General features: G+C 56.6%; 2 protein-coding genes across 2 annotated transcripts in view; one reads left to right on the forward strand and one right to left on the reverse strand.

Annotated features, from left to right (window-relative positions):
• Positions 1 to 21009, forward strand: part of ColSpa_10006 (nonribosomal peptide synthetase TES) — a gene marked incomplete at both ends in the record, with an annotated part of 33117 nt that extends 12108 nt beyond the window's left edge. The window contains one exon of the mRNA XM_049276218.1: positions 1 to 21009. This exon is cut by the window's left edge and continues 12108 nt beyond it. Within this exon, the coding sequence (XP_049132175.1) occupies positions 1 to 21009 (21009 nt within the window).
• Positions 21010 to 24737: 3728 nt separating this feature from the next.
• On the reverse strand, positions 24738 to 26180 carry ColSpa_10007 (transcription factor sdnS; the record flags this gene model as incomplete). Its single annotated transcript, XM_049276219.1, has 3 exons — positions 24738 to 25687; positions 25747 to 25947; positions 26024 to 26180. 3 exons carry the CDS (start codon positions 26178 to 26180, stop codon positions 24738 to 24740), a joined length of 1308 nt encoding a protein of 435 aa, XP_049132176.1.
• Between the last annotated feature and the right edge of the window lie 9 nt (positions 26181 to 26189).

Raw genomic sequence — 26189 nt, forward strand, 5'->3', positions numbered from 1 at the left:
CGAGGCTATACCGATGCGGCACTCAACAAGGATCGGTTCTCTCAGGTGGCCATTCATGGGCAAGTTGTCAGGGCGTACCGGACTGGCGATCGCGTGCGATACCGCCCCACGGATGGTCAGATTGAGTTCTTCGGGCGGATGGACCAACAGGTCAAGATCCGTGGCCACCGTGTGGAACCGGCCGAAGTGGAGCAGGCGCTACTCAATCACAGCGACGTGCTCGATGCCGCTGTCGTCCTCCGCAGACAGGAGGGTGAAGAAACCGAAATGATTGGGTTCGTGGCGGCTCGGACCGATCAATCGCTGGAGAAGAACGAGGCTACCAACCAGGTGGAAGGCTGGGGCAATCACTTCGAGACGAGCACCTACGCCGACATTGAGACAATCGACCAATCGGTGGTCGGTAACGACTTCATGGGATGGACTTCCATGTATGACGGTGCTGAAATCGACAAGACTGAGATGCAGGAATGGCTCGACGATACTATGCGTACTCTCCACGACGGACAGCCGGCCGACCGCGTGCTCGAGATCGGAACTGGTACTGGCATGATCCTCTTCAACTTGGAAAACCTCAAGAGCTACGTCGGCCTTGACCCCTCCAGCTCGGCGGCCACTTTCGTCAACAGCAAGATCCAGACCGTCCCGACACTGGCCGGCAAAGCCAAGGTACTCGTCGGTACGGCGATGGACGTGGGTGAGCTTGACGTTCAGGCCAGCCTGGTCGTGACCAACTCTGTTGCACAGTACTTCCCGTCAGGCGAGTATTTGTTCCAGGTGGTCGAGCATCTCACCCGCCTCCCTGGCGTTAAGCGCTTGTTCTTTGGAGATATGCGAACCTACGCCATCAACAGAGACTTCCTCGCAGCAAGGGCACTGCACGATCTGGGCCCTGGCGCTACTAGAGATGAAGTCCAGCGTAGGTTGGCTGAGCTGGAGGAGCGCGAAGAGGAACTGCTCGTTGACCCGGCCTTCTTCACAGGGCTTACGGACCGTCTTCCTAACAGCGTCTGGCATGTGGAGATTTTGCCAAAGCAGATGAAGGCCACCAACGAACTTAGCGCGTACAGATACGCAGCCGTCGTACATATACGAGGCTCAAAAGACGACCAGCCACAGCAACTTGTGCATGCTATCAAGAAAGACGCTTGGGTCGATTTCAAGAAATCAAAGCTGGACTCGACTAAGCTTCTCGGTCTCCTTAAGAACTCAGGGGATACCCTCACCGTTCCTGTCGCCAACATCCCCTACAGCAAAACCATTGTGGAGCGACTCCTGGCTGAGTCGCTGGATGATGACGATGAGACGCAACGCAGTGTCGACGGTGCAGCTTGGGTCTCGGCCATCCGAAGCGCAGCAGAGCGCTGTGCTTCCCTCTCTGCGGCGGACCTTGTCCAGCTCGGTGAACAAGCCGGTTTCCGCGTGGAACTCAGTTGGGCGCGTCAGCGATCCCAGAATGGAGCCATCGACGCCGTGTTCCATCGCCATGAACTCGGCAGCAAGCAAACCCGCGTGCTATTCAGCTTCCCAACTGAACATCATGGCCGGCTGTCCAGCCTGCTTACCAACCGGCCTCTGCAGCGAGTCCAGAGCCGCCGTCTCGAGACGCAAATCCGGGAACAGCTCCAAGCTGTACTTCCACCTTACATGATCCCAGTCCAGATCGTGGTGATGGACCAGCTACCGCTCAACGCCAACGGAAAGATTGACCGACGTGAGTTGACGCGCAAGGCAAAGGCTGCACCCAAGACAAAGGTCTTGTCAACCGAGCGAGTAGAGCCACGAAACGAGGTTGAAGCAGTGTTGTGCGAAGAGTTCTCTGTGGTTCTGGGAGTGGAAGTGGGAATTACAGACAACTTCTTCGACCTCGGCGGCCATTCTCTCATGGCCACAAGGCTCGCGGCCCGCCTCAGCCGAAGGTTAAACACCCGTATCTCCGTCAAGGACATCTTCGACCAGGCCCTCATCATTGATTTGGCCGCCACTATTCGGCAGGGTTCCAGCAAGCACAATGCTATCAAGCCTGAGCCTTATAACGGTCCGGTTGAACAGTCATTCGCCCAAGGTCGTTTGTGGTTCCTGGACCAACTCGACCTCGGGGCATCATGGTATATCATGCCACTTGCGGTGCGCCTCCGCGGGCCTCTGCAGGTGCAGGCGCTCGCCGCCGCTCTCCAAGCTCTGGAGCTGCGCCACGAAACACTGCGCACAACGTTCGAAGAGCATGACGGTGTTGGCGTACAAGTCGTTCACCCGTACGATCCAAAGGAGCTCCGAGTGATTGATGTGTCGGCAGACTATACTGAGGCACTCCAGAAGGAACAGAGCACTCCCTTCGACCTCGCTGTTGAACCCGGATGGCGCCCAGCCCTACTTCGCCTGGGTGAACAAGATCACATTCTATCCATCGTCATGCATCACATTATCTACGATGGATGGTCCCTTGAAATCCTGCAGCGTGAACTAGCCACCTTCTACGCCTCTACAGTCCAGGGCCAAGACCCCCTGGCTCATGTACTGCCGCTGTCTATTCAGTACAGAGATTTCGCCGTATGGCAGAAGCAGGAGGCGCAGGTTGCTGAGCACGAACGTCAACTATCCTACTGGCGGCAACAGCTGGAGGGCGGTCAACCGGCCAGCCTGTTCTGCGATAAGTCCCGACCTGCCGCCCTTTCTGGAGATGCTGGTCTCGTCTCCGTTGCCATTGAGGGCTCAACGTACAAGAACCTCCATGCTTATTGCCGGGCTCGCCAGGCCACGCCCTTCACCGTTCTCTTGGCCGCATTCCGAGCTGCCCATTACCGCCTGACTGGTGTTGAAGACGCAACTATAGGTACGCCCATCGCCAACCGTAACCGGTCAGAGCTCGAGGACTTGGTCGGCTTCTTCGTCAATACCCAATGCATGCGCATCACTATCGAAGAAGAAGAAGAAACCTTTGAGTCACTGGTTCAGCAGGTACGAGCTACTGTCAACACTGCATTCGAGAACCAAGATGTGCCGTTTGAGCGTGTCGTCTCAGCATTACAACCCGGATCCAGGGATACGTCGCGCAACCCGTTGGTGCAGCTTATGTTTGCCGTTCATTCCCAGCAGGGCCTTGGTGGCATACAACTGGATAATGTGACTAGTGAACGTTTGCCAAACGCAGCAACAACACGATTTGACATAGAGTTCCACTTGTTCCAGGAAAGAGGGCGGCTTACGGGTAGCATCCTGTATGCTACTGACCTTTTTGCACCCGACACGATCCGTGGCGTAGTCGACATTTTCCAAGAAGTCCTGTGTCGCAGCCTTGAGCAGCCAGAAGCAGCCCTCTCGTCTCTACCGTTGACTGACGGCCTAGTTGAACTTCGTAACATGGGTCTGCTTGCCATTCCGAAGACGGTTTACCCCAGATACGCCAGCGTGGTGGACCTTTTCTGCGAGCAGGCGCTCAACCATCCCGAGTCGCCAGCTGTTGTTGATGCTTCCTCAACTCTGACATATGCCCAGCTGGATCAGCAGTCCACCAAGCTGGCAGCGTGGCTTCAACTTCAGGGTCTGGCGGAAGAGACCCTTGTCGGTGTTCTGGCGCCGCGGTCGTGCGATACTATTGTGGCCTTCCTTGGTATCCTCAAAGCCAATCTAGCATACCTCCCGCTCGACGTCAATGTGCCTGCTGCACGTCTTGAGGCCATCCTTTCTTCTGTTCCGGGGCGTAAGTTGCTATTCTTGGGCACTGAGGTTCCTGTTCCCGACTCGCCGCTCGCAGACGTCGAGCTGGTGAGGATCGGTGAGGCGCTCAAGGGCTCGCGCAACACTCAGGGCACCGCCTCGCCGCCGTCTGCAACAAGCCTCGCATACGTCATGTTCACCTCCGGCTCGACTGGAAAACCAAAGGGAGTCATGGTCGAACACCGCGGCATCGTTCGTCTCGTCAAGAACAGTAACGTGGTGTCCAAGCTACCGAAAGCAGCTCGCGTGGCGCACTTGTCCAACGTGGCATTTGATGCCGCAACGTGGGAAATCTATTCTGCCCTGCTGAATGGAGGCACCATAGTCTGCGTTGACTACTTCACCACCCTCGACAGCAAGGCTTTACAGGCTTTGTTTGAGCGCGAGCAGGTTCAAGCAGCCATGTTCCCTCCTGCACTGCTCAAGCAGTGCCTTGCCAACGCTCCCACCATGCTTAGCTCCATCAAGCTGCTGTTCGCTGCTGGCGATCGCTTCGATGCTCGCGATGCGATCAAAGTCAACTCCATTGTTCCGGGAAGCGTTTTCAACGCTTACGGGCCGACTGAAAACACGATTCTCAGCACCATCCACGAGGTCAGCGACCAGGACTCGTACGCCAACGGCGTTCCGATCGGCCAGGCCGTCAGCAACTCCGGGGCCTACATCATGGATGTGCGCCAACGACCCGTGCCAATTGGTGTCATGGGAGAACTCATCGTCTTGGGCGACGGCCTTGCGCGAGGATATACTGACTCAGCACTGGACAAGGATCGCTTTGTCCATATCAATATTGATGGCATGCCGCCAGTGCGGGCATACCGAACCGGTGACCGCGCGCGGTACCGGCCTGATGGGCAAATCGAATTTTTGGGCCGCATGGATCAGCAGGTCAAGATCCGCGGCCACCGCGTCGAGCCTGCCGAGGTGGAGCAGGCCATCCTCCGGCATACCGCAGCATCTGATGCCGTCGTCGTGCTGCGTAAGCAAGAAGGCCAGGAGCCGGAGATTGTAAGCTTCGTCGCTGTACGATACTCCAACGGCGTGATCGCAGAGCATGCGGAAGCCAGACAACAGCAGTTCGCTTCGAAGACAGAAAAGGAGATGCACCAAAAGCTCCAGACCGTACTGCCGCCTTACATGGTGCCGGCTCAGATCGTTGTACTGGACCAACTACCTCTCAACGCCAACGGCAAGGTCGACCGCCGGTTGCTTGCGCACAGGGCCCAGACAACAACCAACTCGGCATCTGCCATCGCCCTGTCGACTCGCGTGGCACCGCGTAACGACGTTGAGGCGGTGCTTTGCGAGGAATTCACAGACGTCCTCGGGGTCGAAGTCGGAATCCAAGACAGCTTCTTCGATCTCGGTGGGCATTCTCTAATGGCAACTAAGCTTGTTGCACGCCTCAGCCGCCGACTGAACGCCTGTGTATCCGTCAAGGCTGTGTTTGACTACCCAGTTCCCGCCGATCTCGCATCTACCATTCGAACAGGCTCCAAGAAACATAACCCTATCGAAGCAACTGAATACCGCGGACCTGCTGAACAGTCCTTCGCGCAGGCCCGTCTGTGGTTCATCGACCAGCTCGAGCTCGGCGCTTCCTACATCATGCCCCTAGCCTTGCGCATGCGTGGACCTCTCTCTGTCAACGCACTTAGCCTAGCGCTACATGCCCTCGAGCAGCGCCATGAGACTCTTCGAACTACGTTCGAGGAACAAGACGGCGTAGGTGTCCAAGTAATCCACAAGACCAAGAGCCAAGGAGAGACTCTCAGGGTCATTGATGCATCGGGAGGGCATGAAGACGCCTACATCAAGCTACTCCAAAGAGAGCAGGCTACTCCATTTGACCTGGCGACTGAGCCAGGTTGGCGCGTTGCACTTTTGCGACTGGGCGACGATGATCACATTCTCTCAATCGTCATGCATCATATCATCTCCGATGGCTGGTCCATCGAGGTTCTTCAGCGCGAGTTGGTAGCCCTGTACGCCGCGGCTATCCGAGGCCAGGATCCCCTCACCCACTTAAGCCCGCTTGCGATCCAATACCGTGACTTCACCGTCTGGCAGAAGCAAGAGGCCCAGATGGCCGAACACGACCGTCAACTAGAGTACTGGACAAAGCAACTGCAAGGTGGTCAACCAGCAAGACTACTCTGTGACAAGCCACGACCAACTGTCTTGTCAGGCAGCGCAGGTGCCGTGTCACTCAGCATCGAGGGCGAGGTTTACGACGCCTTACAGACCTTCTGCCGCGCTCAGCAGACTACTTCCTTTGCTGTGCTTCTCGCTGCGTTCCGTGTAGCACATTATCGCCTCACAGGGGCCGACGATGCAACAATCGGCACGCCTATCGCCAATCGCAACCGATCTGAACTTGAGGATATGATCGGCTTCTTCGTTAACACCCAGTGTATGCGAATCGTCATTGACGAAGATGAGACGTTCGGCAGCCTTGTTCAACAGGTCCGCTCCACAGCAACCGCTGCGTTTGAAAATCAGGATGTGCCTTTTGAGCGCGTCGTATCGGCTCTGCTCCCTGGCTCCAGGGATACATCCCGCAACCCATTGGTCCAACTCATGTTCTCCCTCAACTCTCAACAAGACCTTGGACGGATCCAGCTGGAAGGATTGACCAGCGAGGCCATGCCCTCAGCCGCCACAACCCGATTCGACGTTGAGTTCCATCTCTTCCAGGAGGCTGAGCGTCTAGGTGGAACTGTGCTCTATTCTGCCGACTTGTTCGAGCCTGAGACTATTCGCAGTGTAGTCGATATCTTCCAAGAGGTCCTCCGCCAGGCACTTCTGCAACCGGAAGCCCCATTGGGGGCCCTGCCGTTTGCCCACGCTGAAGAAGATCTTCGTAACAGGGGCCTGCTTGACATTGAGGTGACCAAGTACCCTCGAGAGACAAGTGTTACGGAGCTTTTCTGCAAACAGGTCATCGCACAGCCAAACACCATTGCCGTTACAGACGCAACTTCTCAACTGACGTACGCCGAACTGGATCAACAATCCGACAAGCTTGCCAACTGGCTGCGGCGGCGTCACCTCAGTCCTGAGACCCTGGTGGGTGTGCTTGCACCTCGATCATGCGAGACCGTTGTTGCCTTCATTGGTATCCTTAAGGCCAACCTGGCTTATCTGCCTCTCGATGTCAATGTGCCCACCGCGCGTGTTGAGGCGATCCTCTCCTCCGTCGCTGGGAAAAAGCTGGTCCTGGTCGGCCCGGAGGTCTCTACCGATATTTCGCTGCCCGACGTCAAGTTAGTGCGAATCAGTGACGCTCTCAGCGACAATGTGAACCCCAACGGTGTGAGCAACAATGCGAGCAGCTTCATCTCTCAACCCAACGCAAACAGCCTCGCGTACGTTATCTTCACATCCGGCTCTACTGGCAAGCCTAAGGGCGTTATGGTTGAGCACCGAAGCATCGTCCGCCTGGTCAAGGAAACCAACTTGATCCCCCAGGTGCAGGCAACGGCGGCCGTCGCCCATATCTCCAACCTGGCCTTTGACGCGGCCACCTGGGAGATCTATGCCCCGCTTCTCAACGGAGGTATGCTCGTTTGCGTTGATCATCTGACGGTTCTCAACTCTGGCGACCTTGGCCGAGTCCTCTCCAGCAAGAGAGTCACCGCTGCCTTCTTTACGACTGCCCTCTTGAAGCAGTTCCTGGAAGAAACGCCCTCAATTATCAGCGGTCTTGACCTTTTGTTTGCGGGTGGTGAGTGGATGCGGCCGCAAGATGCGCAGAAGGCGGTACAGCTGGTGCGCCACTCTTTCTGCCACGTCTACGGCCCAACGGAGAACACAACCTTTAGTACGATGTACCCGATGCATCCAAAGGAGCAGTGCGCCAATGGCGTCCCAATTGGCCGAGCCATCAGCAACTCAGGGGCTTATATTATGGACCTGCGCCAGCAGCTCGTACCTATCGGCGTTATGGGAGAGCTCGTCGTCACTGGTGACGGCCTTGCACGCGGATACACCGACGCAACCCTGGATCTAAATCGATTTGTTGACGTTACGATCGCCGGCCAGGTTGTTCGGGCGTACCGAACAGGAGACCGTGCCCGCTTCCGGCCCACGGACGGCCAGATCGAATTCTACGGCCGTATGGACCAGCAGGTCAAGGTCCGAGGCCACCGAATCGAACCCGCCGAGATAGAGCAGGCGATGCTCAGCTACGCCGGGGTCGGTGACGCGATCATCGTCTTCTCAAAGTCAGAGGACGGCCGGGACCCGGAGCTTATCGGTTTCTTTACCGCTCAGTACACCAACGGCGTCGTGAACAAAGACGATGCATCGGGAGAGGAAAAGTTCGCCGCAAAGATGGAAAAAGACCTCAGACAACACCTACAAAATGTCCTCCCATCATACATGGTCCCTGCTCGAACCTCACGACTGGGTCAAATGCCTCTTAATGCCAATGGCAAGGTCGACCGCCGCGAGCTGGCCCGCCGGGCTCAGACATTGACGACCGACAGCACGGCAACGTCCGACATCGTCTCTGAGCGCGTCCCACCGCGCAACCACGTCGAGGCCGTTCTTTGCGAGGAGTACGCTAATGTACTGGGCGTTGAGGTCGGGATTACCGATAGTTTCTTCGACCTCGGCGGCCACTCTCTTATGGCAACAAAGCTTGCGGCTCGCCTCAGCCGCCGCATTCACGCTCGCGTATCCGTCAAGGACATTTTCGACCACCCAGTGCTAGCTGACCTCGCCAGTACAATCCAGCGAGGCTCAACTCAGTACAGCCCCATTCTTCCTACGCCTTACACTGGGCCCGTCGAGCAGTCTTTTGCCCAGGGTCGCCTTTGGTTCCTCGAGCAGCTTGAACTTGCAGCATCCTGGTACCTCGTACCGCTTGCTGTTCGTTTACGTGGTCAGCTCAACATCAAGGCTCTCGGTGCCGCACTTCAAGCTTTAGAGCAACGCCATGAAACCCTCCGAACGACCTTCGAGGACCACGACGGCGTTGGCATCCAAATCGTCCAGCCGAGCCAGGCTAAGGAACTTAGACTGATTGAAATCTCCGCTTCAGACGAAAAGAGCTACCTGGCAACGCTTCGCAAGGAACAGACAACCCCTTTCAATCTTTCCTCAGAGCCAGGTTGGCGAGTCGCACTTCTGCGGTTCAGCGATGATGATCACGTTCTGTCAATCGTGATGCACCATATCATCTCTGACGGTTGGTCGGTCGATGTCCTGCGCAAAGAGCTCGGCCAGCTCTACACCACTGCTCTCACAGGCGCAGATCCTTTATCCCACATTGACCCCTTACCCGTCCAGTACCGCGACTTCGCAGTTTGGCAAAAGCAAGAAATGCAGGTGGCCGAGCACGAACGCCAACTTGACTACTGGAAGGAACAACTTCACGGAAGCCAGCCAGCCAGCCTGCTATGCGATAAGTCTCGCCCCGAGGTCCTCTCTGGTGACGCAGGCGTTGTCCAGCTCCAGATCAAGGGTCGCCTATTCGAAAGTCTCCAAGCCTTCTGTCGCAGCCATTTCACAACCCCCTTTGTGGTCTTACTTGCTGCATTCCGCACAGCTCACTACCGCCTTACGGGCACAGAGGACGCTACTATCGGCACGCCCATAGCCAACCGCAACCGCCCTGAACTTGAAGACTTGGTCGGCTTCTTCGTCAACACCCAGTGCATGAGGATTGCTATTGAAGGCGAGGAGGAGACTTTTGACGGGCTGGTGCGAAAAGTCCGGTCAACAACCACAGCAGCGTTCGAGAATCAGGACGTCCCGTTCGAACGCATTGTATCTGCTCTCCTGCCCGGCTCAAGAGACACCTCACGTAACCCGCTCGTCCAACTCCTCTTCGCAGTTCACTCCCAGCAGGATATTGGCAAACTGCAGCTTGAAGGCCTTGTGGGCGAATCCCTTCCTATGGCGCCCACTACCCGCTTCGACCTCGAATTCCACTTGTTTGACGAGGAAGGTGGCCTTGGTGGCACTGTACTCTTTGCCGCTGACCTTTTCAAACCAGAGACCGTCCAATGTATAGTTGACGTCTTCCACGAGGTCCTACGTCGTGGTCTTGAGCAGCCTGAGATATCCCTTACAAGCCTACCTCTTACCGACGGGCTAGCATCACTTAATGAGTTGGGCCTGCTCGAGCTCAACAAGACAGACTACCCGCGGGAATCCAGCGTAGTAGATTTGTTCTCTGAGCAGGTGGCCGCCCATCCGACGGCAATTGCTGTTACGGACACGTCTTCAATGCTCACGTACGCCGAGCTTGACGAACAATCCAACAGACTTGAAGCTTGGTTACGTCAACGCCAGCTTTCTGCTGAGACGTTGATTGGCGTCCTTGCGCCGCGGTCTTGCGAAACCATCGTTGCCTTTATCGGAATCCTCAAGGCTAACCTGGCGTACCTACCACTTGACGTCAATGTACCAGCTGCCCGCAACGAAACGATTCTTTCAACGGTTCCTGGTCGCAAGTTGGTTCTCATCGGCAGCGGCGTGCCTGCACCCGACTCACCGCTGCAAGATGTTGAGCTGGTCCCGCTTACCGACGCGCTAGCCGCTGTCGTGAACCACAGGGACGCAGACAATGTTGCTCGACCTCATGCAAAGAGCCTGGCCTATGTCATGTTTACGTCCGGTTCAACCGGCCGTCCCAAGGGTGTTATGATCGAGCACCATGGAATCAACAGGTTGGTGAGGCAAAGCAGTCTCATGTACAAGCTGCCCAAGGCGCCACGTGTAGCGCACCTTTCCAACACTGCTTTCGATAATTCCACTTGGGAAATCTACATTGCTCTCCTAAACGGCGGAACAGTGGTCTGCATCGATTATTACACGACTATTGACAGCAAGGCGCTCGAGATCGTCTTCACCCAGGAAAGAGTCCAGGCGGCGATGCTTCTTCCTTCGCTACTCAAGCAGTGCCTTGCCCATGCGCCTGCTGCGATTGCTGCCCTAGACATCATCCTGGCTGCTGGTGACCGTTTTGACGGGCGAGACGCCATTGAAGCCCAAGACCTTGTACAGGTCAACGTCTATAACGCGTATGGTCCCACGGAGAACACAGTCACGAGCACTGTATATGCAGTCAAGGGAGACGAAGACTTCGTGAATGGCGTTCCTATCGGACGAGCCATTAACAACACCGGCGCCTACATTGTAGATGCCCACCAGCAGCTTGTCTCCATGGGCGTGATGGGCGAACTTGTTGTGACAGGCGACGGTCTTGCTCGCGGTTATACGGACCCGGCATTAGATACCGATCGTTTCGTCCAGATATCCGTCAACAACCAGCTCACACGGGCTTACCGAACTGGTGATCGGGCCCGCTTCCGCCCTGGAGACGGCCAGATTGAGTTTTTCGGCCGTATCGACCAGCAGATCAAGGTGCGCGGTCATCGCATCGAGCCAGCGGAAATTGAGCAAGCCATGCTAGGCCAATCCGCCGTTCTCGATGCGGCCGTTGTTCTCCGTAAGCTTGAAGGCGAGGAAGCCGATGTTGTCGGTTTCATTGTCGCTCAGGGCGTCACTGCCGACACCGTCGCCGCCGCCGTGACGGAGAAGAAGATCCTTCAACGACTCCAGACCCTGCTCCCGCCCTACATGGTACCGGTCCAGATCATCGTGTTGGATCAGATGCCTCTTAATGCCAACGGCAAGAACGATCGCCGCGAGCTTGCGCGCAGGGCTCAGGCAGCGCCTAAGGGCAAGGAGACATCTACACGCACAGCGCCAACCAACGACACTGAGGCTGCCCTGTGTGACGAGTTCGCGAGTGTGCTTGGCGTCGATGTCGGCATTACCGACAGCTTCTTCGACCTTGGCGGGCACTCGCTGATGGCGACCAAGCTTGCGGCACGCCTAAGCCGACGGTTCCACACTCGGGTCTCAGTGAAGGATATCTTTGACCACCCTGTTATCGTTGACCTTGCTGTCTCGATGCAGCAAGATTCAACGCAACACAAGGCTATTGAGGCAGGCGAATACTTTGGGCCCGTTGAGCAGTCTTTCGCCCAAGGTCGCCTTTGGTTCCTCGAGCAGCTTGACCTTGGCGCAACGGGATACCTTGTACCTCTTGCGGTGCGACTGCATGGCCCGCTTCGGACTGATGCCCTCACAGCCGCATTGTACGCTCTTGAACAACGCCACGAGACTCTTCGTACAACTTTTGAGGGCCATGAAGGTGTCGGTGTGCAAGTTGTCCAGCCAGCTCACAGGAGACAACTCAAGGTGGTCAATGTGCCGGCTGGGGAGGACTTCATGGAACAACTGCAGCAGGATCAGAAGACACCATTCGATTTGGCTTCCGAGCCAGGTTGGAGAGTCACCCTGCTTCGGCTAGGAGACCAGGACCATGTCATGTCTATTGTGATGCATCACATTATATCTGACGGCTGGTCTCTTGATGTTCTTCAGCGCGAGCTGGCTGCTTTCTACGCCGCCGCACTTGATGGAAAAGACCCCTTGTCGCAGGTTTCGCCTCTCCCTATTCAATACCGTGATTTCGCGGTGTGGCAGAAACAACCGGCGCAGGTGGCCGAGCAAGACAGACAACTGGCCTACTGGAAGGACCAGCTCGATAGCAGCCAGCCAGCCAGCCTTCTTTGCGACAAGCCACGGCCTACTAAACTGTCTGGCGACGCTGGTGTTATCCAATTCAAGATCGACGGAACTGTGTACGACAACCTTCAAGAGTTCTGCCGGACGAACCAGACAACGCTTTTCACCGCCCTCTTTGCAGCCTTCCGGGCTACGCACTATCGCCTGACTGGTGTAGAGGACGCCGCCATTGGCACACCCATTGCCAACCGCAACCAGCCAGAGCTTGAAGAAATGATTGGCTTCTTCGTCAACTCGCAGTGTATACGGACAGCCGTAACTGACAAGGGAACCTTCAACGAGTTGGTTGGTCAGGTTCGATCAACTGTGGCAGCCGCCTCTGAGCACCAGGATGTGCCGTTTGAACGAATTGTTTCTACGCTTCTGCCTGGATCGAGAGATACGTCTCGCAACCCCCTGGTTCAGCTTATGTTCACTCTTCACGCGCAACAGGACCTTGGAAAGGTTCACTTGGAGGGACTCGAAGGTGAACCTCTGTCGATGAAGCCAACCACTCGATTCGATGTAGAGTTTTATCTCGCGCAGCAGGATGGCTGTCTGGGTGGCAACGTCCTCTACTCTACAGACCTTTTCGAGGAGGAGACGGTTAGTGGCATAGTCAACGTCTTCCAGGAAGTTCTATCTCAGGGCCTCAGACAGCCTGAGGTGCCAATCGCCGGACTTCTCCTTACCCATGGACTCGCCGAGCTGCGTCAAATGAGCCTTCTCGATATGGAGACCACAGACTATCCGCGCGACGCAAGCGTCGTGGATGCTTTTAAGGACCAGGCTTCGGCCCACCCGGAAGCGGTAGCCGTCTCTGATGTCACATCCTCTCTGACCTACCATCAGCTGGATCAGCAGTCCGACCAAATCGCCGCCTATCTCCAGCTTCGACAGATAGCACCCGAAACGCTCATTGGTGTGCTTGCGCAGCGCTCGTGCCAGACTGTCGTCACATTCCTGGGTATCCTCAAAGCCAATCTCGCCTATCTGCCGCTGGATGTGAACGTTCCTACTGCTCGCGTCGAAGCTATTCTATCCGCCGTCCCAGGACACAAGTTGGTCTTGCTCGGCAATGGTGTGCCCAATCTCACGGCCGAGTCCCCAGAGATTGAACAAGTACGAATCAGTCACGCTCTTAGCCAGGGACAAACCGTCAGCCCTGTCGACTCCCGTCTGCGCGCCGCTGCCACCGCCACCAGTCTCGCTTATGTTATCTTCACATCCGGCTCAACTGGCCGGCCCAAGGGCGTGATGGTCGAACACCGCAGCATTATGCGCCTCGTCAAGTCGACCAACTTGATGACACAGTCACAAGCAGCTAAGCCGATTGCCCACATCTCCAACCTGGCTTTCGACGCCGCCACGTGGGAGATTTACGCACCTCTCCTCAATGGAGGCACAGTGGTGTGCATCGACCACATGACAGTGCTGAACCCAACTGCCCTTGGCCAGGCACTTGTAGCCAACAGGGTTACAGCCGCCTTCGTAACAACAGCGCTTCTCAAGCAATTCCTCGAGGAGATGCCATCTGTTATCAGTGGCCTGGATCTGCTCTTCGCTGGAGGTGAAACCATGCGACCAAAGGATGCCTTCAAAGCACGCGAACTTGTCCAGCAAGCATTCTGCCACGTATACGGCCCAACAGAAAATACGACCTTTAGTACTGTGTACTCCATGGGCGCAGATGAGCGTTGCATCAACGGCGTTCCTATCGGAAGGTCTATCAGCAACTCTGGAGCCTACATCATGGATGCGCGTCAACAGCTTACCCCCATTGGTACCATGGGTGAGCTGGTCGTGACAGGAGATGGCCTTGCCCGTGGCTACACTGACTCGGCATTGGATAAGGACCGTTTCGTGCAGGTCAAGATTTCCGGGCGGTCTGTCAAAGCATACCGCACGGGTGATCGCGCAAGATACCGACCTGGAGATGGCCAGATTGAATTCTTCGGACGTATGGATCAGCAAGTGAAGATCCGGGGTCACCGTATCGAGCCGGCCGAGATCGAACAAGCCATGCTCAGCATTAGCACCGTCCTTGACGCCGCTGTTGTCTTCCGCAAGCAAGAAGGTCAGGATTCGGATATCGTGGGCTTCGTCGCAGCCCGATATGCCAATGGTGTCTCTACTTCGCACGCCGAAAGCCTCGAGAAAGAACAACAATTCGCTTGGGACACCGAGAGGGAGATACGCCAGCGCCTTCAGACCTTGCTTCCACCCTACATGGTACCAGCCCAGATCATCGTCCTGGACCAGCTCCCATTGAACGCCAACAGCAAGGTCGACCGTCGCGAACTCGCTCAGAGGGCCCTCACTGCACCAAGGACGAGTGCCACCGCGATACGTGTAGCGCCACGCAACGAAGTGGAAGAGGCACTATGCGAGGAGTTTACCGATCTACTTGGGGTTGAGGTCGGCATTACAGACAACTTCTTTGACCTGGGCGGGCACTCTCTCATGGCAACGAAGCTTGCGGCGCGTATTAGCCGCCGGCTAGATGCCCGCGTATCCGTCAAGGATGTCTTTGACCAACCTATTCTTGCTGATCTCGCAGCTGTGATTCAGCAAGGGTCGATGCTCCACAACGCAATTATCCCAACGCCGTATAACGGGCCTGTTGAGCAGTCGTTTGCGCAAGGTCGCCTTTGGTTCCTGGACAAGTTCAACATTGGTGGGGCTTGGTATATCATGCCCCTTGCTGTACGCATGCGTGGCAAGATTCACGTTGAAGCTCTGCAGACCGCTTTGCATGCTGTTGAGCAACGACACGAGACGCTTCGTACAACATTCGAGGAGCATGATGGCGTCGGCGTACAAATTGTTAACCCCAGTCACGCCAAGCCACTCAGAGTCATCAATGTGTCGAACGAGAACCCCAACGGGCCCTTACATCTCCTACAGCAGGAACAGCAAGTTCCGTTCAACTTAGCCTCTGAACCAGGATGGAGGGTAGCGCTCTTCCGTCTTGGCGAGGAGGATCACATCCTCTCTGTTGTCATGCACCACATCATTTCTGATGGCTGGTCAGTCGATATCCTGCGCAGGGAGCTAGGAATCTTCTACGCTGCTGCGCTGAGAGGTCAAGATCCCTTGGCCCAGGTGGCACCTCTTCCCATCCAGTACCGTGACTTTTCGGTATGGCAAAAGACAAAGGACCAAGTCGCCGAACATCAGAGACAATTGGAGTACTGGACCCAGCAGCTCGCCGATAGCTCTCCTGCAGAGCTTCTTTGCGACAAACCACGCCCAACCGTGCTATCTGGCGAGGCAGGCGTTATTCAAGTCAAAATCGACGGTCCCCTTTACGAGAATCTTCAAAGCTTCTGCCGGACACGACAAGTTACCCCCTTTGCAGTCCTCCTGGCTGCTTTCCGCGCAGCTCACTATCGCTTGACGGGCGTAGAAGACGCAACAATTGGGACGCCTATGGCCAACCGCAACCGTCCCGAATTAGAAGAGTTGATCGGCTTCTTCGTTAATACACAGTGTATGCGAGTCGTCATTGACGATGAATCCTTTGACGGCCTAGTTCAGCAGGTCCGCGACACAGCAACTGCTGCCTTTGAAAACCAGGACGTTCCCTTCGAACGCGTGGTCTCGGCACTTCTTCCTGGGTCCAGGGATACCTCCCGCAACCCGTTGGTGCAGCTCATGTTTGCCGTCCATTCGCAGCAAGACCTTGGACGTATCAAACTCGAAGGTCTTGCCGGCGAGCCATTGCCCACGGCCATCACCACCCGCTTCGACCTTGAATTCCACCTCTTCCAGGAGGAAGGCTACCTGGGCGGAAACGTGCTCTATGCCGCCGATCTATTTGAGCCCGCAACTGTGCGTGGCCTGGTTGACATCTTCCAGGAAGTCCTACAGCGCGGTCTCGCACAGCCAGAGACGCCCATCGCAAGCCTGCCGCTGACCAACGGGCTAGCGGCGCTGCGTAGCATGGGCCTGCTGGAGGTTGAAAAGACGGACTATCCCAGACAGTCCAGCGTGGTGGACGTCTTCCTTGACGAGGTGGCCACACATCCTGAGAGGATCGCCGTCAAGGACGCCTCGTCACAGCTGACTTATGCTCAGCTCAGCGAAAAGTCAGACCAACTCGCTGCCTGGCTCCGGCTACAGCAGATGGAGACGGAGACGCTTGTAGCCGTGCTTGCCCCACGATCGTGCCAGACAACCGTTGCTTTCCTCGCCATCCTAAAAGCAGGCCTTGCCTATCTTCCCCTCGACGTCAACGTCCCCGCCGCGCGTCTCGAGTCAATCCTTTCGGCTGTGCCTGGACTTAAGCTTGTTCTCCTTGGTTCCGACGTGTCCACGCCGAACGTTCGCTTGCCCAACCTCGAGTTCGTTCCTTTGGCCGACGCCATTGCTTCATCGCGTCAACCCTCAAGCAAAGCACCTGCAAGAATCTCTCTCCCATCGCCAACAAACCTTGCGTACGTCATCTTCACGTCAGGATCTACCGGCAAGCCCAAGGGCGTGATGGTCGAGCACCGCGGTATTGTCCGACTCGTGAAGCAGAGCAACATTGTACGTGAACTTCCAGAGGCAACGACCATTGCGCATGTATCAAACATTGCCTTTGACGCCTCGGCCTGGGAGATGTATACCGCCCTCCTCAATGGCGCCACTCTTGTCTGTATCGACTACTTCACCACCCTGGACAGTCGGGCTCTTGAGGCTGTCTTTGCTCGCGAAAACATCCGTGTGGCCATGCTCTCGCCCGCGCTCCTCAAGCAGTGCATTGCAAACATCCCAGCTACTCTGGAAGCGCTGGAAATCCTCTATGTCGGTGGAGATCGACTGAACCCCTCGGATGCCACAGATGCCCAAGCCCTCGTGAGAACTGGCGTCTACAACGCGTACGGCCCCACTGAGAATACTGTCGCTAGTACCATCTACAAGATCAAAAATGGCGATGTCTTTGAGCACGGCGTGCCAATCGGTCAGGCCGTGAGCAACTCTGGAGCCTACATCATGGACTCGCGCCAGCAACTAGTGTCTATCGGCGTCATGGGCGAGCTTGTCGTAACGGGAGACGGCCTTGCTCGTGGATATACGGACCCAGCGCTGGATAAGAACCGCTTTATGCATGTCACTATTGAAGGTCGCCTTGTACGGGTGTACCGGACCGGTGACCGCGCCCGATACAGGCCATCGGATGGCCAGATTGAGTTCTTCGGTCGCATCGACCAGCAGACCAAAATCCGTGGCCACCGGATCGAGCCGGCCGAGGTCGAGCTTGCCATGCTGAGGCATCCCGTCGTCCGGGACGCAGCCATCGTAATTCGCAGTTCATCAGGCCATGATCAGGAGATGGTTGGTTTCGTCACCGTTCAGGAAGACCAGTCCATCCAAGACGAGGCAAGTAAGCAGGTGGAAGGCTGGGGAACCCATTTCGAAATCGGCACTTACGCCGATCTCGAAACCATCGACCAGTCTGTCATTGGCAACGACTTCTTGGGTTGGACGTCCATGTACGACGGTACCCTCATCGACACGGCAGAGATGCAGGAATGGCTTGACGAGGGCATGGTGGCCCTACTTGACGGCCAACCAGCTGGTCGTGTACTCGAAATCGGTACGGGTACTGGCATGATTCTCTTCAATCTGGGTCAAGGGCTGGAGAACTACATCGGTCTCGAGCCCTCCAGCTCAGCTGCCGCCTTTGTTAACGACAGCATCAACGCCCACCCATCATTTGCTGGCAAGGCACATGTACATGTCGGCACGGCGACAGATGTTGGTCGATTGGACCAGGTGACCCAATCCCGCACCGACATGGTCGTCACCAACTCTGTCGCACAATATTTCCCCTCGGCCGATTATCTCCTGGAGGTGATCCAGAACCTTACAAGACTGCCGGGAGTCAAGCGCCTATTTTTCGGCGATATGCGTACCTACGCCACGAACAGGGGCTTCCTTGCAGGCAGAGCTCTGCATTCATTGGGAGAAAACATAAGCCGAGACGGCGTTCGTCAAAAGATCACCGAGTTGGAAGAAAATGAGGAAGAGCTGTTGGTCGATCCGGCCTTTTTCACGAGTCTACTGAGCCGGATGCCCGAACGCATCTGGCACGTGGAAATCCTACCCAAGCGGATGAAGGCCACCAACGAGCTGAGCAGATACCGATACGCAGCTGTCATACACGTTCGAGGCGCGGAAGAGCCTACACAGACCGTGCATGCGGTCAACCCTGACTCTTGGGTCGATTTCCAGGCCTCGTCAATGGACCGTCACGGCCTCCTCGCTCTGCTGCAGGGCTCCTCGGACGCATCCGCCATTTCTATCGGCAACATACCTTACAGCAAGACCATGTTCGAAAGACTGCTGGTTGAATCACTGGAACAAGACGACGACGACGCTCAAGATGGCGTTGATGGTGCAACCTGGGTTTCGGATATCCGCAACGCCGCTGAGCACCGCGTGGCTTTATCTGCACTGGATCTGGGTCAGCTCGGCGAGGAAGCAGGATTCCGCGTAGAGCTCAGCTGGGCACGGCAGAGATCCCAAAATGGCGGCATTGACGCCGTTTTCCACCGGTACCAACCCGACAATGAGGGATCTCGGGTCCTGTTCCAGTTCCCCACCGAGGATCAGGGCCGGCCGGCAAGCCTCCTCACGAACCGCCCACTCCAGCGCCTTCAGAGTCGCAAGGTGGAAGCGCAGATCCGGGAGCAGCTCCAGACTTTGCTCCCGCCATACATGATCCCGGCTCAAATCATAGCCCTCGATCAGATGCCCGTCAACGCCAACGGCAAGATTGATCGGCGGGAGCTCACACGCAAAGCGCAGGCCGCTCCGGTCAGCAAGCCATCCTCAGAACGCGTGGCACCACGCAACGAGGTCGAAGAGGCCCTGTGCGAAGAGTTTGCCGACGTCCTCGGCATCGAGACCGGCATTACTGACAACTTTTTCGATCTCGGCGGACAATCGCTCATGGCGGCGAAGCTCGCGGCACGCATCAGCAGGCGACTAGACATTCACGTGTCCGTCAAGGACATCTTCGACAAGCCGGCCCCCGCGGACCTTGCCGACAAAATCCTGCAGACCATGTTAGATGGCGCGAACAACGGAACGTCAAAGCTGGTCGACAGCGAACCCTTCCAGCTCCTTTCGCAGGAAGACCCGGAGGGCTTCGTCCAGCGAGAGCTCGCCTCCCAGCTGGATCCTTCCCACGGAAAGATCCAGGACTCGTATCCTGCTTCGTGGACGCAAAAGATCTTTATCCAGGACGCCATCACGGGACAGCCACGCGCTCCAACCCTATTCTTCATCGACTTCCCGGTCGGCTCGGACCCCAAGAAGGTCACGGAATCCTCTGCCGCTCTGGTCCGGCATTTCGACATCTTCCGAACCGTGTTCTTGTCGGCTGCCGGCAAGTTCTACCAGGTGGTCCTGGATCATCTGGACGTGCCCACCGAAGTCATTCAGGTCGAGGGAGACTTGACAAGTGCGACCCGCGCCCTCGTAGACATAGATGCGCATGAGCCGCTCCGCTTCGGACACTCGTTCCTACGCATCGCCATTCTCAAGAAGCCAGCATCTCCTGTGCGCATGGTGCTACGGATGAATCACGCTATCTACGACGGTCTGAGCTTCGAGCACGTCTTGCGCGCTCTCCATACCCTCTACATCGGCGAGCGTCTGCCGACGCAGCCCAGGTTCTCCCGCTTCGTCCAGCACATGATGAACACCCGCAAGGACGGTTACAAGTTCTGGCGTTCGGTCCTGCAGAACTCCTCGATGACGTTCATGACGGGCGCCGACGGCACTGGCCGGCATCACCAAGATGACGGGCATGAACGTCCCAACGGCACCTGGTTGTCGGAGAAGATTATCGAGGCGCCGTTCCAGGCCAACGCCGACGGCATCACGCCGGCTACGGTCTTCACAACGGCATGCGCTCTCATGCTCGGCAAGGAAATCGGAACCAACGACGTCGTCTTTGGCCGCGTCGTATCTGGCCGTCAGTGCTTGCCGATCAGCAGCCAACACGTTGTCGGCCCGTGCTCCAACGCCGTGCCGGTCCGGGTGTCCCTGGACTCAGCGAACCAGCCGAGGGAGATGCTCCGCAAGGTGCAAGAGCAATACGTCAACAGCTTACCCTTTGAGACACTGGGCCTGGATGACATTAGGGAGAACTGCACGGAGTGGCCGGAGACGGTGGACAACTTCAGCTGCTATGCGGCATACCAGAACTTTGATATGCACCCCCACAGCGGCGGCGACGACCAGCGCATCCAGCTGGGATACCTCGAGCGAGAGGCCGATCCGCGAGAGCCAAGCAAGCAGGATCCCACTATGGACAGACAGACGGTCAACGACGTCTCCATGCACGATGTGGACATTGTGGGTATCCCGGACGCCGATGGAATCCACTTGCGGGTTGTCGTCGGCGCAAACCGGCGGCTCTGCGACGAGGCAACGGTCGACAACATGCTGCTCGATCTCTGCGAGAAGATCCAGGCTTTGGGCTCAGTCTTACGGGATCCACTGCCTGAGACTTCCAACGGAAGCGCAAAGCAGACATCAAACGGCGACAAGCACACATCAAACGGAAACGGGACGCACGCGTCCAATGGAAACGGGAAGCACGCATCATTTGGGGATGAGAAACACACGTCCAACGGAAACGGAGAGCACACATCAAATGGAAAGGCGAAGCACACATCCAATGGAAACAAAACACAACATTGAGCAACAGCGAATTTCAACCCAACTACCAAAGCCTGCTCTACTACACAAACTACTGGATAAGGCGGAAGAGACTGTAATAGCATGATGCTTTAAGTATCGCACAATTCAGTCATGCCATGCTCGTCAAAGAGGCCAGAAACTTGACGCCTTTCCCATTCTCCATGATACTCCTGTCAACATGGCAACGCAGCTAGATGTCATTGCAAACAATGAATCTTCCTCAGCATGAAGAAAAGATACCAACCTGGCGAGCACAAGCAGTCCGGATACGTGGCAGACTTCACATAGTTACTACTTTTGGCGAAAGGGCAATGGGTGTTTGGGATTTGCAAACTTTGTATTCGGCGTTCCGGCTTGGGGCGTTCTTTGGTTGTCTTTGGCAGTCTTTGCCAGTTTCTTTTTGTACATACTACAGTCATTGTTTCCATGTTTCTCTCTATCGTTTGGTCTCTTTTTTTGCCTGTTTTTCAGTATTGTTGAATTGAATTTCTGGATGCGGCGTTTATCGTAATCTACAACTAGGAACAATGCCTATACGCAATGGAATTCGTTTGGTCAACTCTGGCAACGTGTCTTGTCCTCAACAGTTTCATTCCCAAGAGTGCCACTGGATCTGCCATGATTCCTTCGCCGGGTCATTCGTCGGTGGCCCTCCGCACTTTATGCCGGGAAATTGACTTAATCTCGCAAGAGGCAGGCGAGCTGCAGCCGAAAATGACAAGTCATCCTCTTCCCCCGTGTTTGTCCCTCAGATGGAGCTGTAACCGAACAAGAACAGGTACTGCTAATGGGTTTCGCCATTGGGGCGGTAACGGAGTTGGCTACTGAATCCCCGACTTTCGACCATTGCACCACAGTGGCCATTTCCAGCCCGATTCCTTGGTACAAGTTGCACTGTCAAACTGGCTTGCCAGCCTGCCCTACCTCGCCTCGCTTCGCCTCATCTCGCCTTGGAATTGACCGCTTCCTTCTCACCCCACCACCACTTCCTTCGATACCCACCGCTTCCTTCATCCCCACCGTGTCTTGCCGCCTCCATCTCTTCCATTACCGCCAGAGCTGACGTCAACGCTCGAGCAGAGCCTTGCGTGGTTTCTCTCTCTGCGGGAAGCTCCCAATGGAGTCCGCCGTACATGGCACACGCCTACTAGTCTGATGGACCACCAGTCAGTCAAGCAACCGAACGCCCTTCGCGCGCGCCAGCGGCTTGACCACTGTCGAAAGAGACGCACCCAGTAAGCGCGGACGTGGTGCTGTACGTTGGACGGAGAAGAGGGCCGGTACGCGGGGAGTAACCCGTCGAGAGAGTCGGCCGCTCCTGAGCATGGGCCCGCCACCGGTGAGAAGTTGAACCGACTATAAGTGGATAGCAAGTACCGAAAACCCACCACCCACCACGACCAAAGTCCCTTACTCAATGCTACCGCTTAATGACCGCAGTGAACGGCTGAACAAGCTTGACACGACACCCCTCGCTCTGCCGTGAGCCGCTACCAGTCAGCCAAAATATGACATGAGATCTGCTCTCCATCGATGCGACTTTGGAAACTTCGCCATTGCGACGGCTTCAAAGGAACGTGTAAAGTCATTGGTCAGAACGAGCTCGCGGAGATGCGGCTACCACTAACAACGGGAGGGTTACACTGAAGATGTTGCAACGAAGCTGGGCAATTTCGTATCCTTCCCACCCAGCCCAATCCGCCATCACCCCGTCCTTTCCACCCCTACGGTAGTTCCCTGCCGGTGGTGTCACTGCAGGTCCACCGTGGAGAGGCATTGCCCAACCGATGTTACATACATACAGAGTCGTTCGTCGGCGCATGCAGTCTGACAGCAGCATGCGGTGCAACCGGGTCCCCCCACATCGGAACCAACCTGTGGCTGTTGTGGGTGCAGGGTGCTTCATAGCTGGAATGAGGACGCAAACTAGGAGACATTGGGAGACATTGGGAGACATTGGGAGACGCTTGGCGGCCAGCGGCCACAATCAGGCAGAAGCGCGAGGGTGGAAGGATCCCAGCCCAGGAGGATCGACGATGGGGATCAGGGTGGTCCCCTCCACTACACGACGGCTGCCGCGTGCCCGTTCCCGAGCCTGTCAAGCGCGCCGACGACTTCTGCAGAGGGTACAGGCATAACCAGCCGCCGCATTACTCTGCATAGAGGTACAATGGTATGTACATGGTATGTGTGGTAGTATTCGATGCCGATGGGTCCGCCTAGGGCCGGTCATCCCATCCTCTAAAGTCCGGTGAGGTAGTCGAAGAAGCTCGGACCATGTTCCCGAGAGCGACGGCCCGCTCTGTTTTTCTGCGGACAGGGAGCAAACTCTCTCCCCAGCATTTTTATATGTGACGAAACAATCTAAACCCCCAGACGCGACAAGCCCGGTGAGAATTCCCCGTTGGGTCTCACTTCCGCCACACCGTTTCCCTAGGGATGGGACATCCGCGACAGTGAGCTTGTCTCTTCTGAATAGGGACGTGTCTTGGTTGTTGATGCGAGCTCAGGCGCGGATCAAGGCAGGGAGACTAAAACATCCAGAAAAAGGAGGCAAGAAAGTCCTCTTTGGGACATATTTGGCGATGAGAGACCACCGTTGGTGTGGGCACATGGCCCGTGCCGTGCATATACTAACTCAGGCCCTCTACGCCCTAGGTATATCCGTCACTCCGTATGGCGCTAGTATGTGATGTATGGGGTACCATCGCACTTATATAGAAAATAGGATGAACGACTCCACAAGCCTTGCGCCTCCGCGTTCCTTGGTGGCTCTTGGTGGCTCGCGACTGTATGTGCGCCACCCAGCGCAATGGCATACGCCGCACGCGGTAGGCGTAGACAAAGGAGCCGTTGGCGCATGTCATGTTTTCCCTCCCGCCGCCCTCATTGGTGTGCCCTCCCCATCGTCATCCTGGGCATCACAATCTCAAAAGATCTTTGCCTGCAGGCGTGGAACCCCCTTCAAGTTGCCTATTGACCGCGATGGCTTCGACACCTGGAGGAACGAGAACCCCACGCCCACAACTTCCTCTCTCCCCCCCTTTTCACCCCCAAACAGTCCTCTCGCGTCATTATCATTACTGTTCGCCTTACGTAGCGGGGAGCCGAGGGGGGGCGAGTCCAATCAGGCCATTTCTCTCCCCGAAACCCTTGCCCGCAGGCGCCACAGCGGCCCGCTCCACTAGGCACTTGTTAATCGTTCGGGCTGGGCAGCCGGGGCGGCTGGATTGGGCTTTTGGGCCCCCCGTCCGTAGGGCCCTCTCTGCCAACGTTCCTGCAGCGACGTCGACGAAGAATTTTTTGTATTCCCGTGGGATGCGGCGCCGACACTCGGCCCATCCTTTTCCGGTCTGCCAATGCCGCGATTTAGTCATCTTGCAGCCAGGAAGGATCAGGTCCGCCATGATCCCTCCCGCGCCGGGATGCCGCCGCCGTATCACCTGTGCACGGGGGGCGGTGGGTAGGCAGTCATCATCGTCGGGGCTCACAATGTGACGCTGGGCGGCCGCTGGGCCGATTGCTACGTATTTTCTCAGAAGTCTCTAACATTGTTGCGTGTTATACAGTGCACTCTATGTACGGATATTGCAAACTAGCCAGTGGGACGAGAGGGAGGGGATGACCCTCGCCAACCGGGGTCTGGATATAGTGTATGTACAGAATAATTAATCATATGCGGGGGCAGTACAGGTATTTGCCCCCCTCTCAAACGACCCGCCGCATGGTCACGACCGGTCTAGGCCGCCGCTCACAGAACCGACGCCCCGGCCGTGGCACAGAGTTTCGATGATGGCGAGGACCGTGTCCGATCCGTTCTCCTGTCTGCACGGGTTGGCCCTTGCTAGTAGGGCTGTCGTCAGGGCCCAGAGGTTTGGAAGCTGTGAGACCCGGTTCCGATTAGTGGCGGGCTCCTGCGGCCAATCGACGGCGGCACTTACGTCGTTTTGCACCTGTAGGCTCCTTGCCAACACGTTGTCCGCGCCCCCGAGGCGCCCTCTTCCTGCGTCGCCGTCTGCGGGCTTGCTGCCGCTGGCGCCCAGCCTCTGCTGCTTGACAAACGTGTTGAGCTCCTGTACCAGAAGCTCCTCGGCGCCCATGGTGATCTGCTCCTGGAACCCTCTCCTCTCCCATTCGCTCCAGCCCTTGGCGGCGCTCTGGAGCGTGTTCAGTAGTCGGGGCAACCGCCGATTGCGGCTCAGCCTCTGCTCCTGGTACAATGCCGGCATGTCCTCGAACGTCTCTGTGTAATACGCCTCAATGGCTTCGTCCAAAGTCTCAAACCCAACGGCTGCGGCCTGCTCCATAAGGTAACGGACACGGCCCTGGGACGATTCAGGCGACTCGACATGCACCCCGTTGTCCCCATGCACCGCCGAGGCGTATTCCGGAGAGAGCCTGGGCTGTGATACATTGTCCGCGTGCAGGCCATGCAGGCTCTGTGCCGAGTAGAGTGGATCGTCCATTGTGAATCCCGTCAGTATGTCGGAAGCTGAGCATGACGGTCCCGGAGTCAGTGGTTCTTGCGGGTCGTATGCGCCGGGTAGCGTGTTCCACGAGTAGAATGGCGCGGCATATGTGAAGGGTGCAGGTGACTGAAACGAGTTGAGGAAGGCGTCTTCGTCTACGGCTCGGGTCCTGAAGGGCGTACAGTCGGGGACGAAGTGCTCTGGTGGTGCTACATGACAATGTAAACACGCAAACACATTGCGTCAGTATCTATACAGAAGGACTTACTCATGAAGAAATCGACTCCCAAGCTGGGATGGCTTTGTATCGTTGAGGCGGGGAACATTGAGGTCCCTACTGTGGAGGTTGCCGTTGAAGTTGGTGCCAGAGTCGTGGTGCATGGTTGCGCTTTGATGGATTCTTCAACGTATTGCTGGTGGACCTTTACTTTCTCCTGGAGCTTCTGGAGCTTGGCTTTGGAATGCTGGCCTGGACACGGAATAACCGTTAGCCACTTGAGTTGCTCCGTGTCAAACCAGACACTGCGGTGGTCTTCTCGACGTACCATACGCCTTGCGGCCAAAAACATCTTGCTCTTTCTTTCTCGCCGTAACTCCTGAGCTGGATGGTCGTTGAGGGCAGTAGACGTCAGCTGCAGGACTCGTTTCCGCGGACCCGCTGCCCTGGCGGCTGGTTGCAGTATCGCTCTCGATGGGAGACATGGTTCGACA

The sequence above is a fragment of the Colletotrichum spaethianum genome (assembly GCF_022836535.1).
Source record: "Colletotrichum spaethianum MAFF 239500 DNA, contig32, whole genome shotgun sequence".
Lineage (NCBI taxonomy): Eukaryota > Fungi > Ascomycota > Sordariomycetes > Glomerellales > Glomerellaceae > Colletotrichum > Colletotrichum spaethianum.